Raw genomic sequence first — 19,010 nt, 5'->3', positions numbered from 1 at the left:
TACTGTTTCAATTTTCAAGTACTGTTAAAGTCTTTTGGCTTTCTAAAAACTATCATTGTAATACCTTAATTTTTCAGGATAGGTGTCCAATAAAATTACAATTCTGTGGCACTCTTTTGGTATCATCATAGTAGACAGGAGCTACCTGTACAACTAAATATACATTGTGATTATATTTCAGCACATCTGCCACATCATTAGAATTTATATTTCCTACATTGCATACATCCATTCTGGAGCAAACAATAGTATCTTTCAAAAGTATTTTCAGTCTGTATTTTTAAGTTAAACATAAAATGTTGTAGAGAGAGAGAGAGAGAGAGAGAGAGAGAGAGAGAGTTCACACAGTCATATAGAATTTTTTGAAATTTCCATCATTTGATTGCTAACTGTTCATTTATTGTACGCAATCATTATTTCGGCCTTTGTAACCATTCTCAAGTGCATGTTAAAATGTTAAAATATGTTAGAACAAATAAGCCCTCGGTCACAAATATTTAGTCAAAATTGACCAGGTTTCGACGCTACTATGAGCATTGCCTTCAGAATTAAACTAACTGTTCTAAAACATAATAGGTATATAAGACATTAATAAACTAAAGTGTGTACTGACTGGAAAGAGATGCAGTACTAACAAGTCACATTCTAAAAAAAATCTAAGCGGGAAAGGCAACGTCATGAAAAGTTGTAAATAAGATAAAATGGCAAGCCGCTAAGTGCTGCTCGTACCTGAGTGAACACGGGTTGCAACAAAAATATGTCTGACTTGTGATATGTCATTGTCAAAAATACAAGACCAGAATATGAATTTTCTATGATGACATGTTACAGACTGGTCAGACATGTTTTAACATTTCAACACACTCTTGAGAATGGCTACAAAGCCAAAATCATGATTTTGTACAGTAAATGGACAATTAACGGTCAAATAGCAGAAATTTTGTTCCAATAAATAAATAAATAAAATGTATATTGTGTGCAATGCAGAAAAAGACAGCAAATTTTTAGTTTGTTTCAATAATTTTAACATAATTTTTATCTTATGCTAACATTTAAAAAATAAACACATTTTCTGCACAGGTGACATCATCATCAAGGAAGGAACCATTGGTACCAAAATGTATTTTATTCAAGAAGGTATAGTTGACATTGTCATGGCAAATGGAGAAGTTGCTACAAGCTTAAGTGATGGCTCTTATTTTGGGGAAATCTGTCTGCTGACGAATGCACGCCGTGTTGCCAGTGTGAGAGCAGAAACTTACTGTAATCTCTTTTCCTTATCAGTGGAACATTTCAATGTCGTTCTAGACCAGTATCCTTTAATGCGTCGCACCATGGAAAGCGTGGCAGCAGAAAGGTATGGATAATATTATTTATCTCACTTTTTTAACAATTAATTTGGGTTTTGTGGTTTACTAGTTCCATCTTATCTAACTAAAGTGTTGATTAATGGTTAAACCTGATCAGGATGTGCAGTGACAGTCAGAAAGGTGAAATAGTGAAACATGCAATGATTAAATCGTATTTAATCAGTACAGTAACTAGTACAGTAAAGAACTAGAAGGAACTAAATCAAATCTCCATTGAGATAATTCAACACATTTTGACATGAGATGTGAATGTGAAATGAAATTTCTGGTGAATATTTTTGCATGAGTCATTGCAATAACAGTCAGAGTTCAACCTTGGATTTTTCTTGAACCCATTCCAAGTGTGTTTAATCATCATTCATCATTAGTGAAAGCCTTGTGATAATTTACAAAATAGTAGGGTAGCTAAGGCTCCTGTATCATGTGGTGCTATGGCCCACATGGCAAGGGTTTGGGAGTGTGACTGGCATAGGAATTGAGTAGGACGTTGTGTAGGCTGGGTGGGTGGTGGATTACCACTGTAGAAGGGGTGATAAGGAACTTTGGTTGGATGTCCCTTATTTATGGGTAGGATGATAGATAATCAAAGCCCTGATGAAGGATATGGTTCAGTTGGTCCAGCCCAGAATGATGCAGGATGATGATGGAGGCACTTCCTTGTAGCTGGTTCTTGGGCATTGGTGGGAGGATTGCGGGTGCATTTGGATATGGCATGGAAAATCTGAATGCAGACTAGGTTTGGTGGGTAGTGTATGTCTGTGAAGGCCCACGTGAGACCATCAGCATATGTGGCAAGAGAATTCTCATCACTATAGATATGCTGTATGCGAGCAATTTTTTTGGTGTGGAAGGGGTGACAGCTATCAAAATCCAGGTACTGTTGATGGTTAACGTGTTTACTGTGGACAAAGATGTGGGTGGAGCCATTAGAGAGATGGAGGCAACCATCCAGGAAGGTGGAATGTTAGGTTGTCTTTCCCAGTTCATACCACCATCCAACAGTGACCTAACCCCCCTCCGACTGGCTGGAGTGAGGGTTGAGAGTCAGTGAAGGAAGTGGTTAGTATCTTTGATGCAGGGGTCCGGGCTTCAGGCAAATGGTTGGAGATGTTGGTCAATAAGAGCACAAACTCCTTCAGGAGCAGCACAATAACCATCTACAATGGGGTGTCCAGGGATTTTGTGTTTCTTGCTTTTGGGAACATGTTGAAGGTGGGTGTTTGCAGTGTTATTGGGAAGAAGTTCTGGAATGAGCCTAAGGATTTCAGTAGGGATTGGAGGTTATGTTGGACTTCTGAGATGGGATCACTATGGAGAAATCACACAGCTGGTGGAAGGCTTTTGTCAGGTAGTGACTGCTATTTGTCATTACAGTGGGGGAGCTATTGTCAGCAGGGAGAAAGATTAGGTCAGGATCGGCTTTGAGGATTTGAATGGCTATCATCTCTTCTGTTGAGAGGCTTGTGTTCTTAGGAAGGCCTTAGGAATGATAATGATGCATAGCTGGAAGTAAGAAATTCCTGGAAGGTGACCAGGGAGTGGTTAGGTCGGAGGGGGGTAAGGTCACTGTTGGATGGTGGTATGAACTGGGAAAGACAACCTAACATTCAACCTTCCTGGATGGTTGCCTCCATCTCTCTAATGGCTCCATCCACATCTTTGTCCACAGTAAACACACTAACCATCAACAGTACCTGGATTTTGATAGCTGTAACCCCTTCCACACCAAAAAAATTGCACCAAATGATAAATTTTCACAAAACACCAATGAAGGAAAATGGCTAATTTTAAACAGTTCTCAGAGTCAGTGACTGAAACCTTACCAACACATTAACACAGAATTTACATAGATGACTACAGCCAAACTATTCACTTAAGTTCATAAAATATTTACATGACTAATTGTCACACTCAGGTCTGCACAAATTAGTTCAGATGTTAATTAGATAAGTGCAAACTGGAAGTTTATACTTTGAGATATTAACAAACACAAAACTTGCTAATTGCAGAGACCATCATTTAGGTGTTAACCCTGTGAGTAACTAACACAGATTGCTGGATCTATTGACCATAGTTGGTGTGTATGTAAAGATCAAGTTTAGAAGTGATTGCATCAGAGCAAACCAAGTAGTAACTTGGTTTAACTGTATGTAATAATTATAAAAGTTATAAAGTTATATGAACTATTTTTTAACATCATATACACAGCCACTGCCTTTACCAAGCTTCATGTAAAAATCAAAGGTTTGCAGAATAAATGAAGTTTGGAAGGTAGGAGACAAGGTACTGGTGGAAGTCAAACTGTGAGGACAGGTCATGAGTCATGCTTGGGTAGTTCAGTTGGTAGAGCACTTGCCCGTGAAACGCAAAGATCTCAAGTTTGAGTCTCGGTCTGGCATGCAGTTTTGAGCTGCCAGGAAGTTTCAAAGGTTCGCAGTTTTCCTAACAATGCCAGAGAAGGAAAGCTGCTACTCACCATATAGCGGAGATGCTGAGTCGCGAAAAGGCACAACAAAAAGACTCAGACAATTAAAGCGTTTGGCCATTAAGGCCCTTGTCAGCAGTACACACACACACACACACACACACACACACATACACACACACACACACACACACACACACACACTTATGTAAATGCAACTTGCACACACATCTGCAGTCTCAGAGAGCTGAAACCACACTGCGAACAGCAGCACCAGTGAATGATGGGAGTGGCGACTGGGTAGGGGTAAGAAGGAGGCTGTGGCGGGGAGGGGGAGGGATAGTATGGTGGGAGTGGTGGACAGTGAAGTGTTGCAGTTTAAACGGAGGGCAGGAGAGAAGGTGCAGAGGGGGGAGGGGATAAGTAGTGGAAAGGAGAGAAATAAAAGAAATTAAAAGACTGGGTGTGGTGGTGAAATGACGGCTGTGTAGTGCTGGAATGGGAACAGGGAGGAGACTGGATGGGTGAGGACAGTGACTAACGAAGGTTGAGACCAGGAGGGTTACGGGAACGTAGGATGTATTGCCACCACTCCCACCATACTATCCCTCCCCCTTCACACCACAGCCTCCTCCTTACCCCCACCCAGTCGCCACTCCTATCATACACTGGTGCTACTGTTCGCAGTGTGGTTTCAGCTCTCTGAGACTGCAGATGTGTGTGCAAGTTGCGTTTACGTGAGTCTGTGTGTGTGTGTGCGCGCGTGTGTGTATGTGTGTCTACTGCTGACAAAGGCCTTAATGGCCGAAAGCTTTAATAGTGTGAATCTTTTTGTTGTGCCTATTGCAACTCAGCATCTCCGCTATATGGTGAGTATCAACTTTCCTTCTCTGGTATTGTTACATTCCATCCTGGATTTTCCATTGTTTGATTGCAGTTTCCTAACTTACTTAATTTCTTAATTAAAACATTATGCTAACCAAAGCTATTTTCTAGTTTCAAGAAAGCAAGACAACAACATTATGAAACCAGTTCTTAAAATTTAAAATGTTTAAAGATCCAGTTAATGAAAGTATTTTCTGGATGGTGGAAACTTTAATTGTGAACAATTTTTTAGTTAATGACTTTTCAAGAAGAGTAAACTGTTTACTAGAAAAAGAAAAATAAGAAATTGTGAATTAGCTATATTGCTTTGGAGATAAACAGTCATTAGCTCAAAACACTTTTACAATCGCATGGCAAGTGAACATTGCAAATTACACATTTCTCCTAAAAGAAAAGTTTTTTGAAAAACTATCTATGGGTTTTGAATTGGCATAACTTAGATAGACTACTAATAATAATGTTGACTGAAGTATTGACTAGATAAGAATTTCGATATTTTAGGCAGATATGGTACAGTTACTATCACTAGGATCTTCATCTTCTTAACCCTATTCTTTCTTGACTTAGCTAGCACTGTAGGATTGCTTTTTAACTAGTTGAGCTGCATGAATACCATGATCTTGAAAGCACTGAAACTATTGGAGATCCAAAGTGCTAAAGATGTGAAGCATATTTCACTAATATTTTCAGATCTCATTGGACTCACTCCTTGGTCTTCATCTCTGTCTTACTAATCATGAACTTCAATTCATAGAGAACTTTTTATTTTTATGTTTTGTTGCTGCTGTTATGAGCAGTTTCTTTATCTTCTTATTTTCTGAGCAAAATTCTCATTTCACATTCAAACTTGTGCAGAAACAAACATTGAGCAGTGACTAATGTGTTTACTTCATGATATCTGATCTGCTGATCTAGAAGTAAAGCACATGCCTGGAAAACCAAGAGGTCACAGGATCAAATCCCAGTCGGGCTTTTAATCTAGCCTTCCATCTCTGGAACGACACATGGTTCAGATTCTAAGTTAAATTATAGGTCCACTTTCCCCAACTGAATAACTGGGGTAGATTAAGGACACAAAAATCACCAAACTGACATCCAATTGAAAGACTTTCACTCGGTCACTGAAATGAAATTATTATTATGAATTTCATGATAGTGTAAGTTTCATGTTCTGATTACCAGTTTGATGAATTAAGCACAGCTGTTATGAACATCTTTCAGTAAACAATGACATAACCATAAATTATACAGACAGGGATTGAAAGCAAAGAGCTCAGAGTTTTGTTTATTTCACCATCACGTATAATATTCACTTTTTAGAACTCTTTTCTAATGTCATGCCTTTATAACATATTTGAATTGTCATTTAACATGTCTAAAGCATATGTACAGGAATACAAAGGTTTATTAGCACCATCTGAAGTTGTACTTTCCTTCTCCTAGAGGTTGAATGGTAGCCAGAAAGACAGTGGTGAAGAGTAAGCATAACAACAGTTGAAACAGGTACTAACAAAAAGAAAAACTGCAGTTTAAAAAGAAAGAAAAGAAATTTGGATCAGAAAGAACATTCAGTCAGTATCTTCCATTAAAACATAACAAGCCTCATAAATAAAAAAGATGAATGTTCAGATTCCATACAGAAAAATGGTAGGACACGTAGGATGTTAGCAGGTGTGTAATCTGTACCACGACATCATTTTGAAACCACTGAACCCAAACAGACACATCAAAGAACGTAAAGCTAATACTTCATTATTGCTCTAACAGTTAGTTCATTTTAAAGATGGTTTTTATGAATAATTCCACATAGCAACTCATCATAAGTAAAATATATATACAGACAATATATAAAAGTTATATAACAACTCTTTTTCACAGTCTGTACGGAGCACTCATTGATGACATCTTGACTCCAGTTGCATAAAGTTTTATGTATTTGTATATACAGGGTTAGTCAGGAGGAAGGTACATGCTTTGAGGGGTAATAGTATTGGTGATACTGAACAAAAACTTCAAGTGAACATATGCCCTTCTTTTTAACTGTATCCAACATACAGGTGCTTGAAAGTTGCGTTAGTCACATGCCCTTCACCATCACTCACATGGGGTACAACCAAAGAGGCAATAAGTTATGTAGTTTTGTCTTTACTGGCCATTTCAGCATGATGGAGATCCTGCACATCCTGTACAACATGTCACCGAAACATGTCCTGTGTGATCGATCGGTCACCATGGAGTCATTTCCTGACCACCGAGGTCACCCAATCTTACTCCATCAGAATAGTATTTGTGGTATTGGCTTCAGAACAAAATCTATAAGTACAGAATGGACACAAAGGATGATAATCTCACTTGTATTTTAATGTGCATGTGCTTAATTAAAGGACCATGTGAATCAGATCAGATCAGCAACACTGCAGCTTTCAACAAGAGCTGCCTGCAAAATGCATTGCAGCTGATAGTCAACTTTTTGAACACCTTTTGAGAGGAAATACACAATTAAAAAGAAAACGTTAGCACACAATGTTTCATTAGTATCAGCTGCATTTATCCCGTTTCCCACTGTTTCCATTATGTTCCTTGGAAACTGAAGTCAGCAGTACATTTTCTCATATGATGTTTTTCATTCAAAATCACTAAAACCCCTCAAAGCACACACCTTTCCTCCAGACACACCCTGTATAAGGTGTATTCAGCTGAAGGCTGTAAGGCAAAAGTAACTCAAAGTATCGTGATCTCATTACCTGCAGAAGAAGGTGCAGTTCCTATACGATCACTGAGGTCCCAAATGCACCACTTGAGGGACACGGGTGTGGGCCATGTGGCAACAGAGCAAGCAAATGTATACCTCAATCATCCACTGTGCTCCGTTATGCAGAAGACAGTGAAATGAAGGCTTCAAAAGAAAAGCACTCATGATGCTATTGTCCAGCAGGTGGATGCCCTCACTATGCAAGACTGGCAAGCTGCAATACAAAATAATGCTACAGAGATCAGTGTTGGAAGTGTTCATGCTGTCATTTAGGACAGAATGAAATTTTGCAAAATGTGCACCCAGTGATCACCTCATAGTCTTCAACCAGCACAGGAAGCATTATCTGCACTATCTCTTGAACATGTGCAGTTCTAAGCCAAGGAAGGGAATGATTTCCTGTCATGGATGGTCACTGAATATAAGACATTGTATCATCACTTCGCACTTGAGCCAAAATGACATAATCTCCAGTAGAAGTGTGCAGGGTTGCCACCACCCAAAGAATCAGGCGATCCACTCAAATGTGGGGAGGATTATGTCTGAGTTATTCTGTGACCAAAAGGATCCCCTTCTTATTGACTTGTTGCAACAATGGAAAACAGTGAATGTGTAGCAATATTCACTAAACTTGACCATTCTCAACGCAATCAAATCAAAATGATCAGGGCAGTTCATCTGAAGGTTTATTCTGCTCCATAAAAGTGAAAGGCCCCTTACAGCAAACGCAGACAAGGAGCTCTTGCAGACATTCAAAAAGGAGGTCCTCAGTCACCTTCCATAAGTCTTGACTTGTCTCCCTTTAATTTTGCCATTTTGGTGAACTAAAGTAGGTTCTTAGAGGCAAAAAATACACCTCGGATGAGGATGTCAAGCAGTACAGTCTGAACTGGTGTGCAGTACAGTCAGATTGGTAATGATAGTTGCAAATGTTCTATATCCAAGATGAGGCGTGTGTTCGACCGAATAATAATTAGTGTTTTGTTGAAAAATAACAATAGAGCTGGAAACATGCAAGCTGGTGATACTGATACTTTACTGGTAACCAGCATGGTGCAACTTACATTTCATCTCACAACTGGAGGGAATGTTAAGTCAGGTTATATGGACAGAACTATATTTTTAAAATTTTTTAAATGTAGACCTTCTGTTAGGTAGTACTGACCAAGGACATTTGCAAATGCTCATTTCAGCTTAGAAATATGTTCCACAGTTAAGTTCCAAGTAAGGATTTAAATGTAAAATTGATACTCTCTGTCGGAGATGGTCAAATGCTGGCATGAAACAATTTGGTTCATGTTGTAAAAGAGGAATACCTCACAAAAGGATTAACCAGAGCATTTCACTGGCTGAACCTCAGTCAGTACTGGACATATACATACATCACAAAAATGGTGCACAATAGGGTTACTCATTTATAAGCAATTAAAGGTATCTTTTTACATACAGTGTTTTTCTCTATCTTTGGTTTCATTCCAAATGAAACACATTCACTTTGTCCCATTACAGTACCTGTACCAAACATTTCCAGTTGAAAAGATTACACGGTGGTATATAGGTTGTTAACTAATAGGTGGGAAACTTCTGGAAAATAGACAGCACTTAAAAACAAGCAAATAAGTGAATACATACATGTGGTCAATTTTTTTGTTTTCCTAGTTACAGACACTTTTTTGTTGTTAAATGTTTTCTTTATTTCTGTCTTTTTATTTTCAAGTTTCCAGTTTGGTTCCACTTTTTTTTTTCAGCGTTGTCTTGTGTTGGGTATGCTAAATACTCAAAATGTCTACCATTAGCTCTAACACAAGTATCTAAAATGCCACATCATGTATTTTCTTACTCACTCCAGTATTCAAGATGTCTGCAAACCCTCTCTGAATGTGCTGGTGAAGAATATCAACATTTGCAATAGGTCTTGAATGTTCCAAAAATAAAAACTCAATTAATTGAGATCAGGAGATCACGCTGCCCCACAATCTACGCATTTATTTTGGAAACACTGTTTTAAAAGTGTATTTCCTTGCAGAGCGAACTTAGTTGGTGCCCTATCATGCATGAACCACATGATCTGACATAAGTGTACTGGTATGTTGTCCAACAAAACATTTAAATATTCCATTAAATATTCACTTTATGTCTCTCCAGTCAGTGTTCCACAGAAAATGAAAGGCCCATTTAATCTGTCTCCAATTATGTCAGCTTATACATTAATGCTAAACTGTTTTTGATGTCTTGTTTCCAAAACTAGAGAAGGATTCTCATACACTCACACATGTAGTGACCACAATGGGCAGTGTAGCACAATGCAGTGCAGTGCAGTTTGGTTCACGAATACATCACCTGTGTGTCACACCGCAAGTATTTTTATTTTGCATGAATAAATTGGTTCCACGCCGGCTGCCAGGAGTGCTGTGTTGTGTCTGTTAGTCCGTGCCATTTATTCTTAATATATAGTTTTTCCATGTTCTTGTTTTCTCAATGTTAATTCTTAAGTACCATTTTTATACTTAGTTCTTTAGAAACCAGTCAACAAGTCACTTATTTGTTTTCATGCGAGTCTTGCCTTGACGGTCACTGTGTCTAAAAGATGTCCTGTATTAATTGCCGAGTGGACGAATAAAGATCTTGCCATCTCAGCACTGGAGATATCATGTGTTATTTATCACAAACTAGCAGGCTGACCAGTCAGACGGGCCAGAATCTAGCTCTATGGCCAAATTCATAAGTGTTGTGAAAATTCTGCACTTCTTTCCTAGTAAACTCTGCTTCTTCAATGAATAGCATGTTAGACAGAGTGTGTTGGTCCTGAGCATGCATCCCCAGTAACTAAGTACAAAAAGCTTTTCGTGGTTGAATATCTATTTCAATAAGACCTTGCACTCTCTGTAGATGGTATGGGTAAAGAAGTTGCTCTCTTAACAGTTTCCACACTGTCGCATGACTCACATTCTCTCTGCCTTTTCTCTGATACTGATACCATTATTGTCCTCACTATGATGAAATAGCAGATCTTCTCCATCAGGTATTCTAACACTACTTGGTCTCCCAAAAATAATGACCCTTTCTCAAAAGAGTCTGTTTTCACAAGACATTCTTGTATTCTTTCAAAGGTCTTATTGTTCAGTAAATGCCTATTAGGAAATCTTTCAGCTTACAAATATCTAGTTTCAGGTGTAATGCAATTTGCAAATCCATACACCAGGTACATACCTGCCATGCACTGATTAGAATACATTTCAGCCAGAAATGTACAGAACACTCTAGTCAAATAAGAATATGGCCAAGCAGACATCATGCCCATGACTGGAAGTCAGGCACAACACATCACTCTCCAGCTGAGATCACTAATGTACACTTTTTTGGTGGCATTCCTCTTGGAAATAGCTGATTTGATTCCTGGTGGGGGAAGAATGTTCAGCACACACTACATACTAGTCCAGTAAAAACTGTGGAGTAGGTTTCCATTATTGACTATGTTCTCAATACTAAAATTATTTGTTTACTTACTAATACCATGGCAACTATGACAAACAAATGAGGGCTTTAACTTAACATTTCCCAAAACAGAGACAGAAACGAAGCAAACAAATAACAACAAAAAAATGTCTTTAACTACAAAAATTAAAGAAAAAAGTGATCATTTGTATGCCTGAAATTTTTCATTCCTTTTTAAATCATCTATCCATTTGCCAAAGGTTTCCCACATATTACTTAGCACCCTGTACATAATCATGGGAAAGGCAGCTGCTAAATAGGTATTTATCATTCATTTATTCATTGTATACCATAGTTTCCAACAAGGAGAACTTTTAAACTTATAGAATGAGCCAGGATATACATTAACAGAAGAAAAACAGAAAGAATATTTCCCCCTGAGCATCAGAATGTACATTGTTCAGACAGTTTCTAACACTTTAATACTGTGTGCTGAACTGGTACTCAAACCTGGAATGTTGTTTATCAAGATCAAGGACTTTCTTCCAGGAGCGTTTGTCCTGCAAAGTATGCAGGAGAGCTTTTGTGAAGTTTGGAAAATAAGAGAGAGGTTATAAGTCATGCCTTGACAGTTCAGTCAGTAAGAGCACTGGCTGCAAAACTCAAGGTTCTGGGTGTGGCACATAGTTTATATCTTCTAGAAAGTTTCAAATGACAAGCAATTCATAAAAACTTAATCTGTATGGGAAATCCCCTCCTCTGAAAAAACTAATGCATGCTCATTTGTATTATATACCTGCTGTTCATCTTCTATGGGTAACTTAGAATTTACTAGATTACATTGGTATTCTTCAAAGAAATTAATTACCTACAACTGTAACAACAGAAATCTGTTTACAACAAACTACTATTACTCACCACCCTGCCTTACAATGATCACTGATACTTGAAACATGTAGCTAACAGGTGTTTCAATCTATTATTCTGGATAATCAGATAATTTTTAGGAGTGGCTCACAAGACATACTTTTAATTTTCTTTCAAACTGGTAATGATTCCCAAGTTTTTGCTTTATGTTAGTTGATAGCTTGTGAATCCCTTTGCACCAGAGTATGTAACTCACTAGAGAAGAGGGAAAAGCCTGCATGTTAACTCCCCATTCTGAGGTTAGGTTCATGCCTGTGAGACAGTCCGTCAATGAGACCCTCTTCTTTCTATTATGAAAGAAAGGCTCAGTCCATGCAATACAAGTGCCTTACTGTCATATCATTTTATTTTTTTCGTTTCAAATTTTGTGATTCACACAAGCAAAGGTTTCTGTAATGTTACAGAATATACCAACAGGATAACTGCTCTTGTTTACTAGGTGTACTGGTATGAAATGAGCATTAAGATACAAATGTGTCGATAGGGAACATTTGTTGTGAACGAGCCTTAATTTTTTTTGTTTGGTTGGTATGACATCTGTCAAAGATATTTAGTCATGGAACAAACAACATCATATGTTTTCATCGTGTTAACAATGTCGAATTTTGTACCAGTAAGTGATGATTTGTGGAAAGCATTAATTTTTTGTTTTCATTTGAAAAAAAAGTGCTGCAGAGTCACATCAAATGCTTGTTGAGGCATATGGTGATCATGCTCTATCAGAAGCAACATGCAAAAGATGGTTTCAGCGGTTCAGAAATAATGATTTTGATGTAAGAAATGAAGATCGTGGCAGACCACCAAAAAAGTTCGAAGACGCCGAATTGAAAGCAATATTGGATGAAGATGATACTTTGAGTCAGAAGCAAATGGCAGCAATGCTAAATGTTGCACAACAAACAATTTCTGACCGTTTGAAAGCTATGGGAAAGATCCAAAAGTGTGGAAAATTGGTGCAACATGAATTGAGTGAAAGACAAATGGAAAACCGAAAAACCATTTGTCAAATTTTGCTTCAAAGACATTAAAGAAAATCAGTTTTGTATCAAATTGTTACTGGCAATGAAAAATGGATTTATTTTAAGAATCCTAAATGGGAAAAATCATGGGTTTATCTGGGACAACTGTCAACATCAACTGCAAAACCAGATCGATTCAGCACGAAGACAATGCTCTGTATTTGGTGGGATCAGAGAGGTGTGGTGTATCATGAGCTTCTAAAACCCGGTGAAACTGTGAATACTAATTGCTACAGACAACAAATGATCAATTCGAACTATGCATTGATCGGAAAAAGACCAGAATGGGCCAGAAGACATGGCAAAGTAATTTTTTTACACGACAATGCACCTGCACACAAAGCAAAACTGGTTCAGGATACAATCAAAACACTTGGCTGGGAGTGTTACCCCATCCACCTTATTTACCAGATTTGGCCCCTCCGACTACCATTTGTTTTCATCAATGGGACACGTATTGGCTGAGGAACGCTTCGATTCCTACGAAGAAGTCAACAATTGGGTGTCTAATTGGTTTACTTCAAAAGACGAACATTTCTATTGGCATGGTGTCCACAAATTGCCAGAAAGGTGGTTAAAATGTATAGAAAGCAATGGTCAGTACTGTGAATAAAATGTTTGTTTTTACTTTTCAATTCAAAATTAGTGTTTCATTTTCACAAAAAAAAAAAAAAAAAAAAAAAAAAAAAAAAAAAAAAAAAAAAAAAACCTCTTTTCATACCGGTACACTTGGTAGTTGTGCCAGAACTTCATTTGTGAGGTCCTGTATGGCTTTCCCTTTGGAGGATCTTTTATGAAAGTGAACCTGAGAGGCATGTAACAAATTCTGTTCAGTTATGTGAATTAGTACACTATCATGCCCACTTGCTCAAAATATTTTGAAAAGGCTGGAAGGATGAAATATGTTTGTAATTAGATGTAGTTTTCTTAACTCCAGTTTTAAAGATAACTTTTACAATGGTACATTTAACTGAGTAGATATTCTTTGAGCTGATGACTGATTACAGAGCATAAGTAAGTTGCAACACCTTTTTAGAAACAATATCATAACTAACAGAAGTACTACTAGACCCAATTAATTTGATAATTTCATTGAGGGTGGGTGTTGCATTTTTCAAACCGATGTCTGTTGATGGAGCATACAGTGTCTGTTGAAATAAATCTAATGCATCAGTTTGGTTGTTTAGTAGTGGAAAATCCTAAGGAACTGCAACCAATCCATGAAGGAGATCACTCACAAAAGTCTCATTTGACCAAGCCTTGAGTACTTGTTACTGCTGGAACTCTTTCCAAGCTTATTATCAACAAAGCTGTAAAAAACTCAAAAAAATATCTGCACCATTTGTTTATTTAGTCAGCATGATAGCATCACATAAATATACAATAAACTACTACAGGAGGCACTACCCAAAATGTGGCAAGTCTTTACTCTCAAAATTCCCAGAGCCCACATAATAGCCATGAAACACATTAGTTCCTCCAACTTATTCCTCTCTTCTTGACAATGAAAATAAAATTAAATAAATTCTGCCATGTACACAGACGGATACAGAAAAACCTTTCTACCCACATATCGCCCCCAAATGGAACGTGAAGGAACAAATACGATTCTAGTATACCATGTGCCACTCCACCACAACACTTATGGTGGTTTCTGGAGTGCAGATGTAGATGGTTGGCTTCTGTACATCTTTCATAACTGAAATTATTTTGGATGAATCAGGTCTCTCATAAAATGTTAACAGGAACAAAGTAAGCCATAAAACCTAGTCACTTATGTATTGTACATGAAGAAACACACGTCATTCTGGTATACCATATGCCACTCCACCACAACCCTTATGGTGGTTTTTGGAGTGCAAATGTAAATGGTAGGCACTAGTACGCCTTTCTTAACTAACATTATTTTGGATGCATCAGGTCTCTCATAAAGTGTCAACAAGAACAAAGCAAGCCATCACACCTAATTACTTACATATTGTGGACAACATCAATATCTTTACCTTTTAGTAAAGATATGTCTTAACCAGGAAGTTATATTCTCTCACATGGTCACTTATATATTACAGCCTTTTAGTAAAGATATGTCTTAAGCAGGAAGTTGTATCCTCTCTGGTGGAACTCTTCATAACCATTACGCCTAAAAATTTTTCCTGATCCAATTAATTCCAAACTTCCTCCATTACTGTTTACTATTGGATGGTTTTCCTATATCATTCTTAATTCTCAGGCGTGCTGGAGTTTATTCTAATAGATTACGATAGTATTTCCCTCAATTCGTCTCTAGCTACAAAGAATATATTTCTGTTTGCCCTACAGAAGAGGTGCTGAGTTGCAGACATGCATAATGAAAAGACTGCTAACATTTAAGCTTTTGGATAAAAAAGCCTTCCTTCTGAAAGAGAGCGCACATGCTAACATACACACGCTGGGGTTCCAGCAGCTTTTCATTGTGCCTGTCTACAATTCAGCACCACCTTTATGTGGCAAATAGCAATCTGTCTTTTCATACTGTTTTGAGGATGTATTTCTATGTTATTACTGGCAAGAAACTTTCATTTTATTATTATTATTATTATTATTATTATTATTATTATTATTATTATAGTTATTATTGGTTCCATTTTTCTGCTTTAATTACAACTGACACAGAGGGTGTACTTACAACCATTAAAACACAAGTAAATGAAGCAGGGCTGACAGTCAAATTTAAAAACACATTCGATCTTGAATTTTCTTCATCACTGCAAGGAAAAAGTAACTAGTAATGTAGAGTAAGGAAAACCTACTCCATCCCAGGACAGGTAGCAACACAATCTATGTAGACTGAATAGGAAGTAAAACTGGACTAAAAGAGTAGATTCAGTGAAGCAAACAAAGATATAGAGGAAGAGGGACAACATGTAAATAGAAAACTGAAGGAAAGGAGGTATTTGCTGTATGAAACATAGTTTTCCAATTCCTGAACACAGGATACTTTTTTATTAGTTAAATGAAATTTTCTGTCAGTTTGTATTAATATGTGTGTCTACTGCCACCTGAAGAGCAGAGTTTTTCAAACTTAAAGTTACTGGTTCCCCACTTATGTTTAAATTTATATGAACTGTTATCACTATGAAATGTAGTAAAATCAATTTTTTTTTATATTTCAGCATTACTTTTTATTGAGTGCAACACTTCAGACTTGCTATACTGATAATTTTTAAAGATAAAAAACAAATAAAGCTACATTACATGTGATACCATATGAATTATCTCTCATATAAACTCATTTTTTTTCAGACTGAACAAGATTGGAAAAAACCCCAATCTTGTCTCTCACAGAGAAGAAGATATGGGCAGTGAAAGCAAAACCATCAATGCTGTTGTGAATGCTCTAGCAGAACAAGCAGAACATGTAAATACCTCAGAAGAATCCGTTGAACATGGTTCGAGTGACAAAAGCATACATGAGTTGGGTCGTAACTTGCACGAGTTAGGAAAAACTTTACATAGACTAAATCTTCCTCGTCCCAAATCTGAAAATAGTTTTGCTGCATCACAAGAGTTGCCGATGAGTCGCCCAGCGTTCCACAAGTCTGATACCTTCCAAAAGGATACTGCCTTCCAGTGACAAGTGCGCGTTGCTGATAGTCCGTTTTTCTGCCAGGTTCTCTGGCTCATAAACAATAGTAAAACTGAGATGCTTTATTATCTTTTTCATTATTTTTTGTTTTCATTTAGACAGAAATAGTGCTCTATTCTTATTGACTTTCAGAGACTGCACTGCAAAGCTGTAATTCAGATTGAATTGTACATCATTTTCTGGTGCTCGGACAGTGATTTAACCAGATTTTTTCCATCACAATGATTTTGCCAATAGTAACTGTGAAAGACATTTGTTCAGGTGAAAGCTAGAAATTGTGCAATATTAGAAGATACAAAATAATATAGCTTTAACTTAGGGTGCTCAATAAAGTTAATAGGGAGCTGCGTTTTTACACCCAACCTGTTTTACAGTACATGTGGTGTAATAGAATATTTTACTAGGTTATATTCATAGAAAAGTAAAACTAGGCCTAAATGTAAAGAGAATATATACACAAAAATATATATTTATCCTTAATGGCAGGACCATTATTAGGAATAGATACAGAGTTCTTGTTGAGATGGTTCTATATTTGTTCATAGATATTTTCAAACAGGCAAAATGTTTATTAAAAAAATGAAAGTGGCTTTTTTAAATAAAAGAATCCACTATATATTAAGATCCATTTGGGATGAAAATGTTTATAACATAATAATTTAATCTCAATTTATTTTGAAGTTTATTTCATTACTTTAATATTATATCATTTTCAGTGAAATTGTGGCACCTGGTATGCAACACATACTTCCTTTTTGTTTACTCTGTGAACAGTTATGGTAGGCAGCAACATGAATATTAGATGTGGAAACTGACTGCTCAGTCTGAATTTACTTGAAAATTTTCTGCCATGGAAAACTTGGAACACATGCTAGCTTTCATGTTTTTTATATTACAGCCATTTTTATAATACTCAGAACTGCTTCTGTAAATAATATATCCGTTACCTTGAAACAAATAGTGAGAAAATCAAATCCTTTAAATTACTGGCATAAAGCTAGGCAGATTTAAAGCAATAAATGAATTCTCAATCACAAGCAGGTGGACTCCTACCAGATATTGTTTTTAAAAAAAGAAGAAAAGAAAGTAGACACTACAAATATGTATGTGAACACCATGTGTAAATAACAAAGAATGTTTTGTAGAAGAAAAGAAGTTTGACAGTTTCTTGAAGTGTGTAAGGTACAATATTGTCTTAAGCCTTAAAAATAAAATAAAAAAATGTGATCTAGAGAATACAGATATATTTAAAAGAATATTGTCAATGACACTACATTCACAGTCAACACATTAGCAGTAAATCATCACAGCAACTGATCCTGTCAAAGGAAAATGTGGAAGAAGTACATTGATTTTTTTGTAACTAAAATATTTATTTTGCAAAAAAAAAAGTCTTCATGTTAACTTGCAATTTTAGATTGTATAACTGTTTTCATGATACTTATTCAATGTAGTGTCTATGCTATTTTATCTTATTTCTTTTTAATTCTGTGGCAAAGAATTTGCAGCATTTCATTAAGAAAAACACAGTCTAAAATACAGCAGCTAGTAATACTAGTTTCAACTAGTTGTTGTTATAGCAAAATTCTTTGCTCTTTAAGTGTACTTAGTCACTTTTGTTTTCTGACACATTTACTGTATTATTTATTGAAAGACTGCTTCCTGTTATCAGAACAGCATTTCTTAAAATCAACTAGCACATAAGTAATTTAATAGAGAGGTGTGTAAAGAATATGTGTACAATGCGTGTAAAAGATGTGAAAGTGTTTGCTAGTAAGTCTCATGAAATATGTCGTTGGAATAGGTGAAAATAAGTTGCCGATATTTTTTACCAAAAGTGCTCATTGTTGTTAAATAGAACTGAAGAAGATTGTTTATGTAGTTTTAAAAGTGCCGATCGTATGCAGTGAAAGTAATGCTGATACTCTAAACTAAATGTAGCTGGACTCTGATGCTACTCTGTTGCTACATTATTTCTCCAAGGATACTGAAAGCAATTTTATGGTATTGTTAAGATGTTTATAAACAAAAAACTCTATTTTAAAAATCAAGACAAGTTGTAATACAATTGTCATACAAACCCATTATCTTTTATCATTTGTTATGAAACCTGTGTAAATTTAAAAAGTGTGACTTTCCGTTCACAGCATTGCTGTTAAACAAACTCAAGTGAAAAAAAAGGAAAAATCCTCAGTCTTTGAAAAAAATTAAGTGACTCAGAAACTTAAGTTTAAAATGAACACTGATGAGTTCATGCAATAAAGGAAGGAGTATCATTCAACACTAAATATGTGATAGAACTAATCTTCATCCTTTCCTACAAATCACCTGTTACATATTGCACCTGTTTTGAGTTAAATGTATTTGCTCAGTAATTGAAAAAAAAAAAAAAAAAAGAAAAGAAAAGAAACAAAAAGAAACATTCATACACCCGAGTTTATTGGTTGGACCATTAGAGGCACGATTTTATTCTTAATATATTGAAGACAACGTACATAAATTCAATTTGAAGATTTTGTAACCTCTCACACTCTTTTGTTGTTATTCTTTGCTAATGTAATAGTGTGAAATT

General features: G+C 36.4%; 1 protein-coding gene across 2 annotated transcripts in view; it reads left to right on the top strand.

Moving 5' to 3' along the window:
* Positions 1-18,522, top strand: part of LOC124798055 (potassium/sodium hyperpolarization-activated cyclic nucleotide-gated channel 2-like) — a 271,387-nt gene extending 252,865 nt beyond the window's left edge. For both annotated transcript variants that reach the window (XM_047261283.1, XM_047261281.1), the window contains 2 exons: positions 1,081-1,357; positions 16,096-18,522. In XM_047261283.1, coding sequence (XP_047117239.1) covers positions 1,081-1,357; positions 16,096-16,426 — 608 coding nt within the window. In that variant the 3' untranslated portion in view covers positions 16,427-18,522. The remainder of the gene's footprint in view (positions 1-1,080; positions 1,358-16,095) is intronic.
* Positions 18,523-19,010: the final 488 nt, after the last annotated feature.

This window comes from Schistocerca piceifrons, chromosome 5 (genome assembly GCF_021461385.2).
Source record: "Schistocerca piceifrons isolate TAMUIC-IGC-003096 chromosome 5, iqSchPice1.1, whole genome shotgun sequence".
NCBI lineage: Eukaryota > Metazoa > Arthropoda > Insecta > Orthoptera > Acrididae > Schistocerca > Schistocerca piceifrons.
This window is presented reverse-complemented; position numbering and strand designations above follow the sequence as displayed.